Source organism: Ascidia mentula, chromosome 5, assembly GCF_947561715.1.
Source record: "Ascidia mentula chromosome 5, kaAscMent1.1, whole genome shotgun sequence".
Taxonomy (NCBI): domain Eukaryota; kingdom Metazoa; phylum Chordata; class Ascidiacea; order Phlebobranchia; family Ascidiidae; genus Ascidia; species Ascidia mentula.
The window spans coordinates 1,095,801-1,114,040 of record NC_138570.1 but is presented as its reverse complement, the minus strand read 5'-3'; the positions used below and the strand labels follow the sequence as shown (position 1 = coordinate 1,114,040).

Below are 18,240 nucleotides of genomic sequence, written 5' to 3'. Positions count from 1 at the left end.
TGTTAAAGAGATGAACGGTTGCAAGGCTTGAAGGTGGATACAAAACAACAAAACAACTTAAAGCCTTTCGATTTAAGTAAGGCACAACTAACTACAGTGAAAGCTTGCAGCATGTGTTACGTTTACATGCAAAGTACAAACGATTAGCCTATATTAACTTTAGCTCACGTGTTTAGAATGCTCCCTCGCTCTGCTCTTGTTGATGGTTCGGTTGCAGTGAATTAAGAAATTCTTGGAGAAAATATTGTTTGTGAAACCTTGCTGCTTAAATACTCCATTTGGCACTCCAGTATAATCTAAACAGCCCGTTATAGACACCTATATTAAATTAGGCATGGTAACAGGCAGTGATATGAGCCATGTCATGAACTGATGTAGATGATCAAATTGACTTCAACTGAACAAAGATTTTATGGTGTGCGTTTTATTTCAATTCACCAGACAAATACAATTTTGGGTTTGAGCGTACACCACTCAGATAATTTGTTAATATCGAACATTTTTTACCACTTAGCCCAAAGCAACAGTGTTTATTGCTAAAATAAAACCATATTGATGTGTTGAAACCCTTTAATTGTTATGGACAATATAGCCTATGTGAAAGCAACCTCTAGCCTTCTACTAGTTCTGTATCGGCACTGGTTGATGAGGAAATTTTGGTATTAGTTGGTGCTTTAGGATTCAGTGTGGCTGTACCTAATCATTATTTCAAGATTGTCTCCAAAGCATCCACCAGGATTACAGACGTGTAACTGTGAGTTTAACGCGCACGTTTATTGCATGCGCGTTTTGGAATATAAGAATTTTTATTCAAAAATCCAATCATGTTTTAAAAAATATGCAAATAAGTAAGGGAAAGAGAAGAAATGGCAACCAGCACATGTTATTATGATATTTTACTTAATTCTGGTTCCAAGTAATAACTTGCGTTTTTTGTAAAAGCGTTTTGTATTAAACTGCATCGAATTGCGGACATCAAACATCAAACCGGTTGGCTATTATTTCTATAGTGTCATGTGTAAATTTTCTACCCCGGGGCGAAATCAAAACAGAGCAACGTGACTTCTAAATCGCAACGTGAAATGCAGCGCGGTTACAAGACAATGTCCCCATTGTTCCATGCGTCTTCGTCGCCTTTTTTCATAGCGCACCTCGTTATGAAAGTTTTATAGTGACATGCGCCACATCATCATTCCAAGTTGTTTAGTTTATTGCAGACGCAAGACAAAGTGTTTACACTCCAAGAAAGTTTGCTTGCACGGATTGGAAGCGTAGCGCGTATGGCAGAAAGCATAATTTGATGTATGTAAAATCGTAGGTTATAGGTAGGCGTTAAAATCTCATTTAAAGGTTTGCATGTGCGAGTGCTGCCAACTAGAAGTTTCGAAACAATATTTTGTTTATCATTTGTTGTACAAAATAAAAACGCACTGTTGTTTTTAAGTTTTTTGTGTCATTATGATGAAAATATGTTAAACATCATTCCTGTTAGGAAAGCTAAAACACACGCATAAACATTTTGCACTTTGTTGTCTCAAAACAGATAAACCTATAGGTGAAAATGGGTAGGAAGCAGGTCCACAAACCAACTTCACCAAACAACAATGGTGATGCAAGCAGCAAAAAATCCACCTCCAAGAGGGGGCAGAGGAAGGAGCCTACACCACTCTTGCCAGTGAAGGCATCCTATTTTAACAACTGGGTAATTGTTGCTCTCTTGCTTGCTGGGTTTGCTGGATGGCTGCATGGACTCCACATCTGGACCATGTTTGAAAATGACAGACATTTTTCCCATCTTTCAACATTGGAACGAGACTTAACTTTTCGAACTGAGATGGGTCTCTATTATTCCTATTACAAAACTATGATTGAAGGTAAATGTGATAATCTTGGTCCTAAAATTATAGATTTTCCTATAAAAGGCATATATATATATATATATATATATATATACTGTTTTTGTGATTCCCAGATTTTAGGTATTTGTAACAACATAAGATGTATTTCTTACTAAGTAATATTATTTTGCAGCTCCAACTCCCTTGAATGGATTTTCACAGATTGTTTATGACAACATCACTGAATTCCCGACCACTATCAATGTGCTGAAGAGGTTTAACTTATACCCAGAACTGATCATTGGTTTGACGTACAGATCTTTCATGTCCTTTACAAAAGCCATGGGAATCAAAACTATGACCTGTTGGAAGGTTTGTGTGTAATTTGATTCACTCACAGCAAACTTCATCATATAGCAATTGTATAATTACATATTTTGTACATGACGATATTAAGTTTGCTAATATTTGTATCATTAAATAAATATACATTATATATTGTAAAATATAATCATTATTTTCACCATATTATAAATTTTAAGGCAACAGAATTTGGCACAGACATGTATAAAAGTGTGAATTTAATGTTTAACGATTATTTTTCAGATTAACCGTGGAGATCTTCCACCTATTAACAGTTGTGAAGGTATTGGAGATCCACATTATTTCTATGTGACTTGCATTTATGCCCTTAACAGTTTAATGATGTCCTTGGTCTTTATATATGGTTGGTATCTGTCTGGAAACAGTCTCTGGGGAGGTATGCTATATCCCTTTTGTTATTGTTTGTGTTTATCCTTATCTAAAATGGCTTGGGTTTGTCATGCATGATTAATGTGAAACACGGTCCCTTTCTCCATTGTGTTTTCATCAATTATCCATTTCCTGTTTTTGATCAAACATGTGGTTTAGCCAAAATTTAAAAGAAGTTCTGCTTTTAGGTTGATTTCCTATTTTTAGTTTGAATATATATTTGATTTCACAAATGAATTTTCTTAATGCACAAAATATATCTGTTTCTTGTAAAAAATTATGAATTTCATTTTATGTGTGACAAACAAGAATATACATATTTACATTATTACACATGCACGTTATTTTTAGAAACATGATAAAAGTATGAAAAATTCATTTTCAGGCATTTTGTGTGTTGCATTCTACTTTTTCAACCATGGCGAGGCAACTCGCGTAATGTGGACCCCACCCTTGAGGGAAAGTTATTCATTTCCTTTTCTTATCTTGGAACTGTTGTTGGTGACTCACATGATAAAGACACAACACCCAGACTATTTCAAGTAAGAATGTGTTTACATTATTTTGCACTAATTGCTGTTCAACTTGTGATTAAAGGTGTTTTGTTTTTCACTTAACAGCTGTCATGACACTACCAGAAAATAAATTTTTACATTACAATTTTTTACTATGCTTTGAGTAAATTTTCATTGTTGTTATTGCAAAAATTTGATTCAATTCATTTGTAAATGTGACATGTTTCACAGGCACATGATGGCGATATGTGTTGCTGCCTTCTTCTTCATGTTACCATGGCAATTTGCACAGTTTGCTCTCCTCACTCAGACTGCTGCTGTGTTTGCTCTCTACATGCTCGAGTTTATTGGATCTTGGAAGGTCAGTAAATATTTTGCAAAAAAATTAATGACATGTTTGCAAGCTAAATAAATTTTGGTATCCAATCTTTGAAATCAGCCCCACAAATGCTGTTGTATTTTTGAAAAACAATTTGGTTAAGGAAATATATGCAATGAGCCTAAAAATAGCCATGATGAAAATGGTTGTGTATTTCTGTTGTTAACAATTAAGTATATGCAGCGAACCATTTAAAGTTTTGTGCCTTCACATTTTTGTGCTTGATTTCAGATCAATATCTTGCTACACGCTCAACTGATTGCTCTACTCGCCAATTTTGTCTTTCAATTTGGAAACGAAATGCTTCTGACTTCATTTTATGCCTCAAGCTTGCTTTCCATCATCATTATCGTTAAAATGGAAAAAACAATTGAAACGACTGTAAAAAATATCATCGGGCGATGCCTTGTCAAGGTGCAGTTATTAGACAACCATTAAATATCAGTTCACACATTTTGTTCAGTAGCGCAACATTTTTTTTACCCGTGTTGGACTGTTTTAAATTTTTTTTATTAATTTTTCTCTGCATTTCTTTGCTTTCAGGGCATTATTTGGCTAGTTGGAACATTTGGAGTGAAAAAGTTAATTTCCTCATTCTTGGCAATTGCCGATGATGCACATATATGGGAAATATTCAAATCCAAATTTACTGACTTTAATAACTTCCATACTATGTTGTACACTTGTGCAAAGTAAGTTAAACAAACCAAGTTAACTAATTCCAGGTTGTCTGTCATTACCACCCTCTCAACTTGTATGTGTTTTCCAGGGAATTTGATTTCTTGGAGATGGATACCGTGCTAAAGCTTTCCAAAACTATGCTCATTCCCAGCATGTTTGTTATAACTCTTACCCTCGTTATAAAATGTCTCAAATATGAAATTTCAATTAGACAGGTAAAATTACCCTAAAACTTTTTAATATGCTACTGTGTTTTTTTTTGTAATTAAATTGAAACTCATAATTTTATACCTTCGAAATGTCAATGATGTCATTTTTAGGAGCCTGAGCCAGAAGATGACAAGGAGGACAAGGAATCAGATGCCAAACAGGAAGTTGCAGAGTACAACGCACAAGTAGAAGCCCACAGAAGCAAACCTTGTGCAGACTTGGTGTACAATGTTCTCCAGATGATCGCTTTCACGTGCATGGCATTACTGATCATGAGACTGAAACTCTTCATGACTCCCATGATGGCAATCACAACATCATTGTTTGCTAATCGGTAAAAATGCTAGTTAATTACTCAGTATAGAATGAGAGCTCGTTTTTTATATTTCTTTGTATATATTGCTCAACATAGAAAAATCAAGTCAAAATAATACACTTTATCCATCCTTAGCTTGCCATCATTAATCAATTAAAAATATTTAAATGAGCTGTTCTCTTTATTATCCAGAAGTATTAAAATACACGCAACTTTAAAAGTCATTTAAATATCTTCCAATTGCTTGCAGACAATTGTTTGGATTCGTCGGTTCACGGATGAGACATAACGCCCTCTTGTGTTTAATTCTTGCTATGGCCGCTGCCATTGGCATCAGCAATCTGTTTAGTCAGTGGAACATCATTGGAGAGTTCGAGAATTGGCCCCATGAGCAGGTAATGGTGTTCATAATGGACCCAGTGAAAATATGTTTTCAGCCACCGATTTTGCCAATTAAAACAAACAAGAATAAATCAATGTTTTGCATTTTTAAATAAAAGTCATTTAGAAGGTAGAAAAGTTATTTTTTTTCAATTGTCTCAATAATAAGTTATTCTTATTGCTTTCCAGTTGATCAACTTCATCAATGAAAACCTTCCAAAGGAAGTTGTATTTGCTGGTGCCATGCCAACCATGGCAAGCATCAAACTCTCCTGTCTTCGACCCATTGTCAACCACCCTCACTATGAAGATGCTGGTAATAAATCTTTTCTCAAAATTTTAAGCAAGTTAGGGTACCGCTAATGATTAATGTACTTGGGTCCAAGCTCTTTGGGTAATCTCACCAGTATTGGTCATGTGCAGTCCAAAAACCGCTTGCAAGTTTTCATATTTTACCACACTATGAATTCAGACCTGAAATAAAATGTTTATGAAACCTAATGGTTATTTACAGGTCTGAGGGCGAGAACAATGAAAGTGTATTCGATGTACAGCCGACGATCATTGGAACAAGTTCGTGATACCATGGAGGAGATGGGAGTGAATTACTTTGTGTTGGAAGATTCCTGGTGCACAAGGAAGACAAAGGAAGGATGTCAGATGCCTCAAATATGGGATATCGAGGAGCCAGAAAACATGGTATGATTGGACAGGACATACATTGGTGAAAATGTCAATTATTTTTTGTACATTTAATCACTACTGATATTTTTGCCATTTAAATGAAATTGAGAACAGTAAACTTTGGATGTGTTCAGTGCTGTAAGAATTTAATGGCTGGTGTGTCGCAAATAGTTAAGAGAAACTCAATTTTAGTAATTTTAAATTTTGTAAATTTATTCACTTATTTAAAAAAATCTTTTTGCTTTTGTAAACAATCATTCTGAAAAGAATTTTTTTTTTACTTTCAACCCTGGATATATTTGATAAAAAGATAACGGTGATAAATCGGTTTCCAATACATTTGTTTAACAATTTTTTTCCTTCTCTTTTAGGGAAAAACACCGGCCTGTACAAAGGCCAGAGCCAACCCAAAGCCCTATTTCAAGGAAGTGTTTAAAAATGATGTCTACACTCTTCTGAAAGTCATTACAAAAGAAGAACAAATGAAAAAGTCAGAAAAAGGAAAAAGCACTGATTTTGAGCAAGCATCACAGTAGAACAAAATAGAATAAGCATTTTCCATGGGTGAAGTTGTCTGGAAGCTCCTTAGTGTTTGGCAATGCAGAAGCATAGTATATGGTATTTTTTTATGAATGCAGTAATTTATACTCACCTTGAGGCCTTTTTAGTATTTGGAAATCTTCTGCAGTGTTTATAGTCAAATGTTATGAGTTTGTAAAAAAGTTCTTGTTTTTTTTGCGTCTAAAAACTGCCGTGTTGTGTGCAAAGTCTCATCATTAATATAACCATAGTCCTATGTATGGACTTTGATAAAACTAAAACGTTTCAGTTAAAAATTTGTGTATAAAGATTTTTTTAACATTCTGAGACATTTAATCATTTGCCGACTAGCACAATTTTTTTTTTTTAAATATCGTTTGACATAACCGAAGTATTGTGATGTTGCCAAGTGCCTCCAAAGCTTAATGCACTCGTTCAATGTTTTGTGTAAAAAAATTTCAACAAAATGATTTGTTTGTCAAAGTGTTAGGTACCAAATATAACCAATGTAGAAACCATATGTAGTAATATTTAATGTCAGCCCAGTATGTGAATTTTTAACCGTATGCATCCTTTTTTGTTTTATGTTACATCCACCTAGTTTGGTCGACGTTTGCGTTCATTCTATTGTTTGTAAATAGTGGTTGCTTCCACACTTTCATATTACCCTGCACAAGTTTACACAGTTTTGGCAAAAGAGATTTTATTTTCACGTTACTGTGCTTGCTCTCTATATTTATGGATAAAAGCGACGTTTTTGTAGCCAATTCTGCCCATATGCCATACTCCAAATCATTACCAGACCTTTTTCTGGTTGCCTAAAAAAAAGTTTCTGCAGTAGCCATGTAGTACATAGGCCATCAAGTCGCTATGCACCAAACTGCAGACAAACAAGTGTATGTATTTGCTGGCTTTGTCGCAATATTCCATTGCTGTCTATAGCGTACTACACTTCTTGTGACGCGACAAACCAACTATTGTGATGTAATTTAGTGTTGGTGTTACCTGACAATAAACATACTCCACAAAAACATTGTCGGCGGTTTTTGTTCGGAAAACCCCGCGTATTAATCATGTATGACATCTCGACGTTATATTGCGTGCAGATAAATTCATCGTAGCATGCATATTTCATTAAGCTCAATATGAAGTGGAGTTATTTCGTCTTTGCACTGTGGGAAAGCAGAGGTATTGGGGGCGTTGTTGGTAATGTCGTCAAAACATGCTGACGAAATAACAGAACCGAAATGCGTAGTATTTGCAACAGATTACAGAGATACCGAAAATATTGTGTTGCTGCTAGGCATATTGTACTTCAATTAATCTGTTCTTTTGACACAATCAAACTACTTTTTATTCACCGATATTTCGCTTGCTATTTCCTTGCCGTCGCCCTAGTGAAACCCAGTTAAATAGCGAGCGAAACGACGTTGAAAAAAAAATTACGTTTGTTTGTGCCGGAAGAACAGAGAAATACCTATAAACATTTATTGCTTCCTTTATTTATCGTGTATTTTGTAGTGGAAGATAGGTAACAGGTTTTGGATTTGATAATATGCAGTAGTAGCAGTAGATGAAGGATGAATATACCAGAGTTAGCAGTGATTGTACTGGTGTTCCACCATGCTGCTTCAACTTGCCCTAATGAAACTAACCTTCTTTACTACTCGTGTCCACAAAAAACCTTCCAATTTGGGCAGAGATGTTATAAGGCAGCCTTCAGGTAAATAACTTTTTTTAATTGATTTGCACCAGCGGGGTTTCCAGCTATGGGCGTGGCAAATGATGCAACGATTTGAATACAAAAATTTAACTCGCTTTCAACTTATAAAATATTTGGCTCCCACTCAAATTTCGTTCTAGCAACGCCACTTGTTCCAGCAGTAAACATAGCGCCTTGCAAAATTCGGTAGCATTGTTTTACTGCATGTTTTCGATAAATTTCACACAAGCAATTAACATCTGAAGTGCTTTTTCTATGGGGTTGTCGTTCTTCCATATTCCCTGACGACGCAGTCAAGTTTCTGCAATGTCCGCGAAGCCTGTAAACCTGGTACTCCCTGACGAATGTGAATTTTAGTGTTTTCATCTGCGTCATGGAGATATGTAAAAAGTGCTTTTATGTCGGGCACATTTTCATCACTGCAACATAACACAATAAATGCTTGGGTCATAAAAATTGGTAAACGTGGCTACTATAAGTCGGTAAAAGATTACATAACTCCATCAAATTATGATAACTCTAATCTAACACAAGTGTTATGGACAGCAAGCTACCCTTCTTGCAAGCCTCCAAGTTTTGTAACACCCTGGGTGGTTCATTAGCAACAATCAACAACTCAACGGTCAACCAATTCCTTTACGAAATGGTGAGAAGAGATTACGCGAGAAAGGGTAACATCATGTTCTGGATTGGACTTAACGACAGGTAATCTCGTTTGTGCGCATATGTTTACAGGGCAACAATGCCTCTTTGGGCGACCCCATTTTGCCTATTTCAACTTTCAACCAACTATATATCTAACAGCACAATCAATCAATGCTGCATCAACTTTCAGTAACACTGAAACTCCAACCATAAAAACTTTCACTTCCAAGCAATGAACAATGGTGATTGTTTGCGATTGTTACAGAGACAATGAAGGAACCTTTCGATGGTCTGATTGTGGCCATAAACAATTGACCAAGGGTGATTACCGAAAGTGGTTGGCTGGCGAACCGGACAATGGAAACGTTCTATTGGATGCAAAGGGGTCACATGACTGCGTCACGTGGTACTGGTCATCACGCCCTGCTTGGTCGGATGAAGATTGTGACAGAGCCAATAATTTTATTTGTCAGGTTTGAGTTTTGTGCTGTGTATTTTTGCATGCTTTTGAAATTTTTTTTTAAACGTCTACGGTAGTTATATGAAATGTCTGGACATAATGCCACAACACCCAAAAATATTAGTTGGATAATTACAGTGATATTTCCACAGATCCAGCTGTCCGAGCAGGTGACGTCAAAAGAATTGAGGGTTTCCGAAGATGGTGAGAGTCAGATACTGAGCACACAAAGTAAGGGTTTTCGGAAATTATAAGACAAGTTGCCTCAAAACTCTATTTCACGTGTCACAAATACACGTGGACCATATGCCGCATGGTGGCATCCTATACCATTGCCCGATATACCAAACTTACTGAAGTGGAAATTACACTCAAATTAGTGACGATTACTTGAAACAAACCTAACTATTATGCCACTGATTATTTTTGCGCATTTTTCGGGAATTCACCAAAAGAACTACACTTTGGTGGGCCTTCTTTAACTGGTTTGGGTCTGTGGACCACTTGGGCCATTTAGTAAACTCTGTTCCAATTACCAATGATTTTGTCCCATACAAATTGAACTCGGCGTATATATTTGGTATACCTGCGGCCTCCTAGATAGGTCACTGTAACCCAAGGAGGCTACGGATCCTAAGTTAAGCAACCCTGCCTTAACCTTAACCAAAACCGTGATTTTTCTTCCCATCAGATATCATCATCGTGTCCATCAGCTCCACATTCCTCGTGATCTTCATCATGATGTTGATCTACTGGAAGTGGAAACGAGATCGCGAAAAGGATCGGGTCAAAGTCCTCCGACAAACTGGAATTTATCCGGGAGCAGGAAAGACCGCGCTGAGAACAAACGCATTCGAGATCCCTGTCGCGAATTCTTGAACTGTTTTAAATTTTGTGAAACTGTTTCTTGATAGGAATATGCAAGCAATCACGTGACAACGTTTCGGGAAAAATTTTGTCACCTTTGTGTTTGCAATTATTCTAATGATGTTACTTTCTTTCTTTGCTAACTGAATCACAATACAATTACATCACCTCAACGCTAATTGAAAAAACAGACTATAACGCATTATCAAGTTTTAGTTGCAGTAATTCGAATTCTTTGTATGGCGCAGGCAGACGTGTATTTTAAGACTTGATTAAAAAAAAAACACAATAGTTTTCCATTGTTCAGAAGAAATGTTTGCTGAAACACGACACAAATAGTTTTTTGTAAATTAAGGAAAGGAATTCTACGATATTGGAGGGTTACCGGTTATTTCACATGGTTTTCAATTGACGTTTAAATTTGACAAGTCAAAGCCGTTTTTCTGTCACCACTGAGTATGTACTTGCTATATTTATTGCAGTATAAGTTTTGTATGCATAGAAATACGAGATATAGAATACGTGGGTAAATATTTCGTACATAAATTGCATCAGAATAAAACATTTTAAACTCACAAAAAATAGTTTTAATAGTAAACTTAGCCATTCTTGTTTGTGGCGACGACGAACATTTTGAAGTTATAAAAGTAAATGTTATACTTATTTTTGTTCCAAAATGAATAGTTTTAGCAATAAAAATTTATTTGGAGCACTGTGTAGAGTTGAAGAAGCTACCACAAGACAGCGACACACATTTAAACTATAAGATCCGAATCATTGGGTATTTTAAATGCTCGGCGGAAAATGTGGATAGAAGATATTCCAGAACACCGCGAAAATGATCAGAGCCACATAAGCGACAATTGAAATCCAGAAGAAAACCTTCTCCGTCAAAGTCACCTTGAAGTTCTTGAGGAGTACGAGGCCGAGAGTGACACCTGTCACTGCCCCTGCCACGTGGGCCACGAATGACACCCTACTACCTGCCACAGTTTGGCTGAAACGCTTGTAGGCGGCGTATCCGAAATCGGCTCCAACTACAGAGAAATGACGTTGTTTAAAGGCAAGACTGGTTAAATGATTTTGGCAGAAGTTTCTTAGTTTCTTACAATATTTTTCGTTAAATTTTTTATTCAAGATCCTATACAGATTAGGTTTGCTGTTTATATCTAAAAACATTAATTTAGTTTCTCATTTTTTTCAAAAATCTTTTTTCAGAAACCGTTTAAAGAATGCATTATAGGCCAGTTTGCCTGAAAACATAGACACTATAACTTATCGCAAAACTCCAATATCATTTGTGATATCGCAAGGACTTACTCAGAAGAATTATGATGAAAATTCTCAACACCTTCATGAATGTGTCCATGATGTCGCCGTTCTAAAACACAAATAAGTTTTCCGTAAAGACATTCGTCAGTTCCCATATGCTGAGGTTGGGCTGAAGTTTACCACTAGAACTCATGGGATTTTACCACAGAGAAGGAATTTCATGCCGTTTGCCAGTAACCTTGCATCTATTATGGTCTGCTATACCAGTAACTTAATGATCACGATACGATATTTGCCAAAAAAGAACTGCGCAGTGGGGCGATCCTATCAATCATTCCATTGCTAGAAACATTGTTGCGTTACATTCGATGTTCTTATTGGTATCGTGTACTTTGGACGATGACGAAAATAAATTGAATTGAAACCGAACATACCAGGATGACGTTTGCCAGATGAGCCGCCAGAAGGGCGTAAACTCCACCGCTTCCACCGACCAAACCCACAGAGTTATCGAATATCGACGTGGCGAGGGAACCTTAATAAAATTGGTGGTTTTACGAAATTCCTTACAGTTGGAAATCGGTCCCGTGGTTTTGATGTTACGCGAGCACACACAAAAAAGTTTTATTAAACGATTTTAGAACACGTACAATGCTTATGCGTAATTCCATAGTTCACATTAACATGTAGTAAACAAAAGTGCGTGTTGAATGAGGTTCTTCATCCACTTTGCAAAGCATCTAAAATATCAGCACTTGTATGAAATGCCGCCACCTACCGGCTATCACCCCTCCCAAATACAAGCCCCCAATCCTGAAACTGCCATGAACCATTTCGAGGGGAATTCCCAACAGACATTGCATGATGACGTTGAAGAGGATGTGTTCGAGTCTAAAAGACAAAACAGGATTTCCAAACTATAACAGGGCTGATATACGACGAGAAGCTTTATCATCTCATACGGAAGGGAATGCACAAGGTCGAGAGTTCAAACCTCACCGAGAGCGCGAGTTTTTGTATTTCCCCCTGGTATGTTATAGAAAGTGTCTTTAACGTGACTAAAATGCCACAACATCCACTCTAAGGCTAATCATGGAAGTGTTGTATACAGGCTGAAACGAATGAAAAAGGCGCTATAACAAAAATAAACCAACAGTGATTTACCCTGCATGTACAAGCATATAAGAAAGGAACCGCCATGCCTTATATCTTTTGTTGGGATGATATATGAGAGGTGACGTAAGCACGTCTTCACTCATCGTGAGCCATTGTTCGGACGTTGCAGAATAATAAATGTACATGGCGAGCTGAAACATATATAAGGTGTTGAACGTCTTAAACTATTCACTTGGACTGGATTGCGGGAATATTAATATGGTTTTAAATGCTGCTTTCAGCCTGAGCGGCTGATGGAGTTTTCTTTTATCATGTCACAGATTTTTTCCCCGATGTACAAATAATTATCTGATCGTACAAGATGTCCAGTTTGCAATTATTTACATCAACCTTGTGCCCCTTGTCTGTTTTGCTAAAACTGTCCCCAACGTTTTGTGTTGCATGGTTCCATCACCAATTCGTCGAATTCGGAGTTGAAAGTAAAAAAAAATCTTACCTATGTAAACGATTGACTTTACAGGAAAAAAATAACCATTGTATGTTCATGTACTGGATATACTGGGGTGAGATAAGTGAATAAATTTACTATAAAGTTTAAGTTTCTCATAGTATTTGGTCACACCAGTCGTTAATTTTTTACCGAAACGCCGAACCGGTTTACTTATAGCGTTGTTGAAGTTAGAAATATACTTCAACCTGAACAGCGCTGATGATTGGAATAAATAGTGGTGGTGGACAGCACGTGTATTGGTTGATATAGGTTTGTCTCTGGTGGTCGTCCACCAAACAGAAGTCGGCCACAGCACTTGCACCCCTTCGAAACATCGACATATCCGAAATTTTTACGCCTGCCGCCTTCGCCGCCTCCTTGGAACATTGTTTGTCCTGTCAGGAATAAAATGGCACAAAGTCAAACACAATTGTGCAACCGTGCAACGTCAAAATGTGGTAAAGTCTGGGTACAATAAGATTTTATAAAACCAACGACAAGGTGACTAGTTTAATACACCTTTGAAAAATTTAAACTTTGCTTGAAATGCAAATATTAGACCATTTACTATTTTGTATTATTTTCACTTTAAAGCAATGCAGTTGAACATCCATTTCAACTTAAATTATTCAAATTGTGAAGTACGCCGTATCAGTCTGTGGTTTCTAACTCTTTGTTGTTTTTGGTGCACTTTTTGTGATAAACTGTTTCCTTAAAAACAACTGTCATGACATGAACAAATGTCGCACCTGATTAAGAGAATTGCGGCTCGCTAAGGCTCGGGCTAATAAAGTTGTTTTAAAGCAAACAGTCCATCCAAATAAGTGCATCAGAAACTATATAGGGCCCAACTTAAATAAGTTATTTACAATTTTTTCTGCCTCGGCCAACGTGATGTAGTCATCGTTGTTCCGGTCCATGTAGTTGGTGATTTTTTGAATCACGCTCGGTGGGAGAGTGGACCTGTGTTGCGTCATAATGCGGCGAAATTCTGGAACTGGAATCTTCGAATCATCTCCGACATTCTGTAAAAATACAATAAATAGACGTATAAAGAAAGCGTCCGATTCCATTATTGTCCTTTTGGGAAAGGTATCTGATGGATCATTTAGAAAATATGTGGAGAAACACTGGCAGAAATTAATTTTAAGGCAACATTAAAAACGCCAATGTATTCGCTAAATATTTGAGCAAGAATTGATTATTACAACTTACCCCCAGGAATATCTGCTTGAGAGTCTGAAACGTATATAAAAATTATGTTAAATAATCACAGATATTCGGAATAAGTTCTGAATTACGAACCATGTTTCCATCGTCATCCGCGAAAGCAGGGTTGGAACTCATTTTCTTTGTTCAAAAGCTTTTTTTTAAAAACAAACTTTCGGAAACTACCTGACAAAGCAAGCGTAATTAAAAGTTACTAATGCTTGGTTTCGCCGACAACACACGTTTTTCGGAAAACGTTTATTCGTTTCTTATCTTTTCTTATTAATTTTTCCAGCGTTTAATTAATATGAGCGTAGTTGCAAATAATTCTGCTTTGCCTCCTGTTGAACCAACATTTACCACCAACAAAAGACACGGAGAAACGCAGGAAATAAACGGCGTTGTTTTTAGGGGGATGTGACGATTACTTTTCCGTTGCAATATGAGGAATGTTGATAGTTTATGCAGAACTATTGGTTCGCCTTATTATACATCGGATAATGCGACACAAGTGTATCAACATGTGGTAACTAAAAAATTTAAAGAGAGAATTTATTACGCCATGACCGAAGCAAGTTTTCGCCCAAAATAGAAGAGGAATATCGCAACTTATGTAAAACAATGGCGTCGGTGAATCATAAACACTTTTCAATGACGTCACAGAGGAAAGCGACGTCGGGGACGTTGCCCATACTGCATTCCATGCATCACGTTCAATCTGGCATTCTCGTGTTTTCCAATGCCCGCATTTTAAAGCCACGAACTTGCATTATTCGAAAATGCAACTAAGTATTGATGCATCAAAGAGGTTAGCGGCGTAAAGGTTAAAAGATATTAAGAAAATACAACCACAAAACTCGTACCGACCGTCTTAGCATTTGCACAATTGCACGGGCGTTCATAGCCACTATTACACAATCTTCGTTTAGTTGTTGGTTTTATGACAACATATATTGCACATGGTGGCCCAAACGACAATAAACTCCCTGAACAACATAAACATCGACGCAAAAGCCAACAACTATTCACAGGAAGAAATAGAAATTACGTCACAAACGAATTTCGTCACTTTTCGTCACGTGTGAATCTGTTCTTGAGCAGTTCGTGGTGTTTACGTTCGTGTTTGAACATGTTGCTCCGCAGGGCGAACCGCTTGCCACATATTTTGCAGTGGTACGGCTTCTCGCCGGTGTGAACACGCACGTGACGTGTGACGTCAGTGCGGTTGCTTTGGTAACCGCAGATGTGACAAGTGTGCACGGGGCCCCTCTTGGTAGCGGCGAGAACGATTGATTTGGATGACCTCTTTCTTGTTCGCGTGGAGCGCCGCGTTCCTTTATTAGCCGCGTATTTCTGTGATAAATAACCCAGTTTTTGATTTAAACGCACGTGTGGATCAATGACCACCATTTAGCATTTTCGTGACATAGCTGGTAAATTACACTAAATATTCTCATAAATTAATATTATTTTTGGCAGTTCATTACAAACAGCATTCCTTCAACAGTTTCACTAGGAATAAAGAATTTTAAATAGAACTGTTATTGTCATCTGTAGGTGAAGGGTCCAATGACACATTTGCGTGATAATAAAACATGCTGTGGGATTGTCACACAAATTAATGTTTGAGTTTGCTTACATGGGTCAACGAAGGTACCTCATCCTCTTTAAACATAGAAACAATATTCTTCTCGACTTCAGCCGTTGAAGAATTCTTTAAACAGTGGGCAAATATTATTATGGAAAAAGAATTGAATGCTTAAAAATGTTACCAGGTTTGATGTACTTGAACTGTTGGCTTCCTCCATACTTTCATCTTCAAAAAGTTTATTTTATAAAACTTGCATAAATATCACTGAGCATCAATACTTTAATGTTACAAAATGGATGTTTATTAGCATTACCAAAAAAACAAAACATTTTTCTGTAAATACCTGACATGTAGTTTTCGTTACTGACAATCTCCTGTTTGACAACTATTTTATCGAGATCATGCCGTTTCTCTGTTTGCTTCTTTGATGTAGGATAAGAAAACAACTCAAGAACTGCACAACATATGCGCAAGTAAATTAGTCTGCTTCACTCTAGTTTATTTATGTAAACTTACCTGGTTTACCATTGCTCATAAGGGTTGATTTGTGTTGAACAGCATGTTCAATTCGTTGGTGCAAAATTGGAACAATTAACTCCAGCTTTTTCGTTTTGTGATCAGTATTTTTTTCTTTGCTGCTCAATGTTCTGGCTAAACAGAATGTGTTTGTTTTTTATTGGTTTTGAAAGTGACTAATTTATGTTCCGATCAATACATGCAAAAATTTACAGAATATGCACAATCTTTTTCATTACCTCCAGTTTCAGCATCCGTATCATGATCCAAGACAATATTTGAATGGTTTGTCTTGGGATTCTGCTGTCTTTTGATGGAAATCAATTCTGTTTTAATTGCAGTCACCTCACTAAGCAAGTTTGAGTGCATGTCTTTGACAAAATGCTTTAATTCCTGTAATTCTTCCATCAATGAGGAAATACACAATATATCTCGATATGCATGAACTCTTGGGATTTTCTGTCCCGTTGCAACTATTTTTGGTAGATTGGAATGTTCTTGCCTCAGCATGCTAACAATGGCCTCAATGCAGTGTTCATCTTGTGTTATGTTTTCTGTGATTATTGGCAGTTGGAAAGTGTTTGTCGTTACCAACAGCACTCTGTTTAACGTGCTTAGAGCCTCGACAATTTCTTCGCTTGTGTAGGTTTCTGTGCATAATCGGCGTAGGGTGGCACCACTTAACATTGACATGTGGTTGTTGATGAAGCATAAAACTTCATTTACAATTAATGAAGAATCACCATTGACTGTAGTTGGATTATTCTCCATAATGCAATCAGTTTTTAAAGAAGAAAAATCTGAAGTTTATTATGGGTGTTTGCAAACTTCACAACCTGCACAAAACCTAATTTTAGTCACTGGTCTGCAATAATCGCAGGCATTCTTGCACAATTCTTTAGCACAGCAAATTCCTAATCAATAAACAAAAATAAGACTATGTTGTTTCATGTTTGATGTGGTTTAGCATCGAAAAAGTTACTTTGTTCTGTAGAAACACACATATTACCTTCAAATACCACATCGGTGCAAAATGCACTCGAATTTAACACAATCTCAACTTTTGTAGTTACGTCATACACGCAAGCAACAATAAAACATATCTTCGCTTTCGCAGCGCGCGTTTGGCCCAAACTATGCTGAATGACTCGTTTCATCCTCAAGCTTCGTGAGTCGTGACTCGATTTTCATGACGTCACAAACTCGTATGGCGCATCTGTTTTTTTCACGAATCACGACGAGTTACTCGCATGCGTTTGGAACGTGTGTTTGTCTGGTTTTCGCGACAAACATGAACCTTTTTGTTTGGGCCGCCATCAAGGTGTAATTCCACAAGCCGGTTATTTCCCGAATACAAAACGCGAATGTGTTTTGATGATATTTTAAATGGTGGATTAGGAGGATTACGAAATGGGCGTTTTATAACGAAGTGTCAAAAAAATGCGTTGTCCAGTAGGATGCCAGAAAGCTTGTGGGAGCTCCTGCAGGAAAGCTTAACACCGTCTGCAGCCTTCGGTCCGTATGTGTTCCAAATGTGTAAAGAATTAAATAGGGAAACATGCGTGTTGCTACACATTCTTTCGCAATTTCCAAGACGTTGCCATTTTTGTGTGGTTCACAAAATGTAGATGTAAACCGTGTGCCAAAGGTGTTTTTAAATGTTTAAACGAACTCTTTTTCTTCCCAGTCCTCGTTCGTTTATTGCGTTTTTCCTTGTGCTTTTTTTCTAGAGTTTTCTTGTGTTTTTATCTACTCCACTGTGCACTCGCCAAAATGAACAATTTACTGCCGTAGTATCCGTTGTCGTTTCAGACCTAGGAGCGCTGCACACCAACATCACAACGTGCGATGGACAATCAACAAGACATCGATAATCCCGATCACTATCTCCAATTAAAACTACCACGATTGGACGTTTAAGGTCTGTCGATATGGATCAAAGGAAACGTTCTGAGAACCGAGTTGGCGTTTGAGTTTCGATGGGTTTTGCTTGGGCCGACACGGCCAACCATTACCTCCCAGTGTGACTGGCTGCGATCCTACGACAGATTCTC

General features: G+C 37.2%; 4 protein-coding genes across 4 annotated transcripts; 2 read left to right on the top strand and 2 right to left on the bottom strand.

The window, feature by feature from the left end:
• The first annotated feature begins 1,548 nt into the window (after positions 1–1,548).
• On the top strand, positions 1,549–7,318 carry LOC145902222 (protein C-mannosyl-transferase DPY19L1-like). The gene is made up of 13 exons (XM_082990102.1): positions 1,549–1,874; positions 2,032–2,210; positions 2,445–2,598; positions 2,977–3,133; positions 3,338–3,467; positions 3,717–3,899; positions 4,029–4,177; positions 4,255–4,381; positions 4,487–4,710; positions 4,943–5,087; positions 5,263–5,389; positions 5,588–5,772; positions 6,129–7,318. The coding sequence occupies exons 1-13, from the start codon at positions 1,562–1,564 to the stop codon at positions 6,291–6,293; spliced, it is 2,238 nt and encodes a 745-aa protein (XP_082846228.1). The 5' UTR covers positions 1,549–1,561; the 3' UTR covers positions 6,294–7,318.
• A 559-nt stretch (positions 7,319–7,877) lies between these two features.
• Positions 7,878–10,004, top strand: LOC145901763 (echinoidin-like). The gene is made up of 5 exons (XM_082989537.1): positions 7,878–8,020; positions 8,567–8,725; positions 8,931–9,138; positions 9,278–9,356; positions 9,817–10,004. The coding sequence occupies exons 1-5, from the start codon at positions 7,878–7,880 to the stop codon at positions 10,002–10,004; spliced, it is 777 nt and encodes a 258-aa protein (XP_082845663.1).
• A 774-nt stretch (positions 10,005–10,778) lies between these two features.
• Positions 10,779–14,217, bottom strand: LOC145903529 (rhomboid-related protein 2-like). The gene is made up of 9 exons (XM_082991613.1): positions 14,176–14,217; positions 14,086–14,109; positions 13,740–13,895; positions 13,077–13,265; positions 12,429–12,571; positions 12,043–12,155; positions 11,699–11,799; positions 11,313–11,373; positions 10,779–11,029 (listed from the first exon to the last, which is right to left on the bottom strand). The coding sequence occupies exons 1-9, from the start codon at positions 14,215–14,217 to the stop codon at positions 10,779–10,781; spliced, it is 1,080 nt and encodes a 359-aa protein (XP_082847739.1).
• Positions 14,218–14,396: 179 nt separating this feature from the next.
• Positions 14,397–17,080, bottom strand: LOC145903327 (uncharacterized). Its single transcript, XM_082991401.1, has 6 exons — positions 16,426–17,080; positions 16,187–16,321; positions 16,014–16,124; positions 15,852–15,895; positions 15,719–15,793; positions 14,397–15,432 (listed from the first exon to the last, which is right to left on the bottom strand). Exons 1-6 carry the CDS (start codon positions 16,955–16,957, stop codon positions 15,145–15,147), a joined length of 1,185 nt encoding a protein of 394 aa, XP_082847527.1. The 5' UTR covers positions 16,958–17,080; the 3' UTR covers positions 14,397–15,144.
• Positions 17,081–18,240: the final 1,160 nt, after the last annotated feature.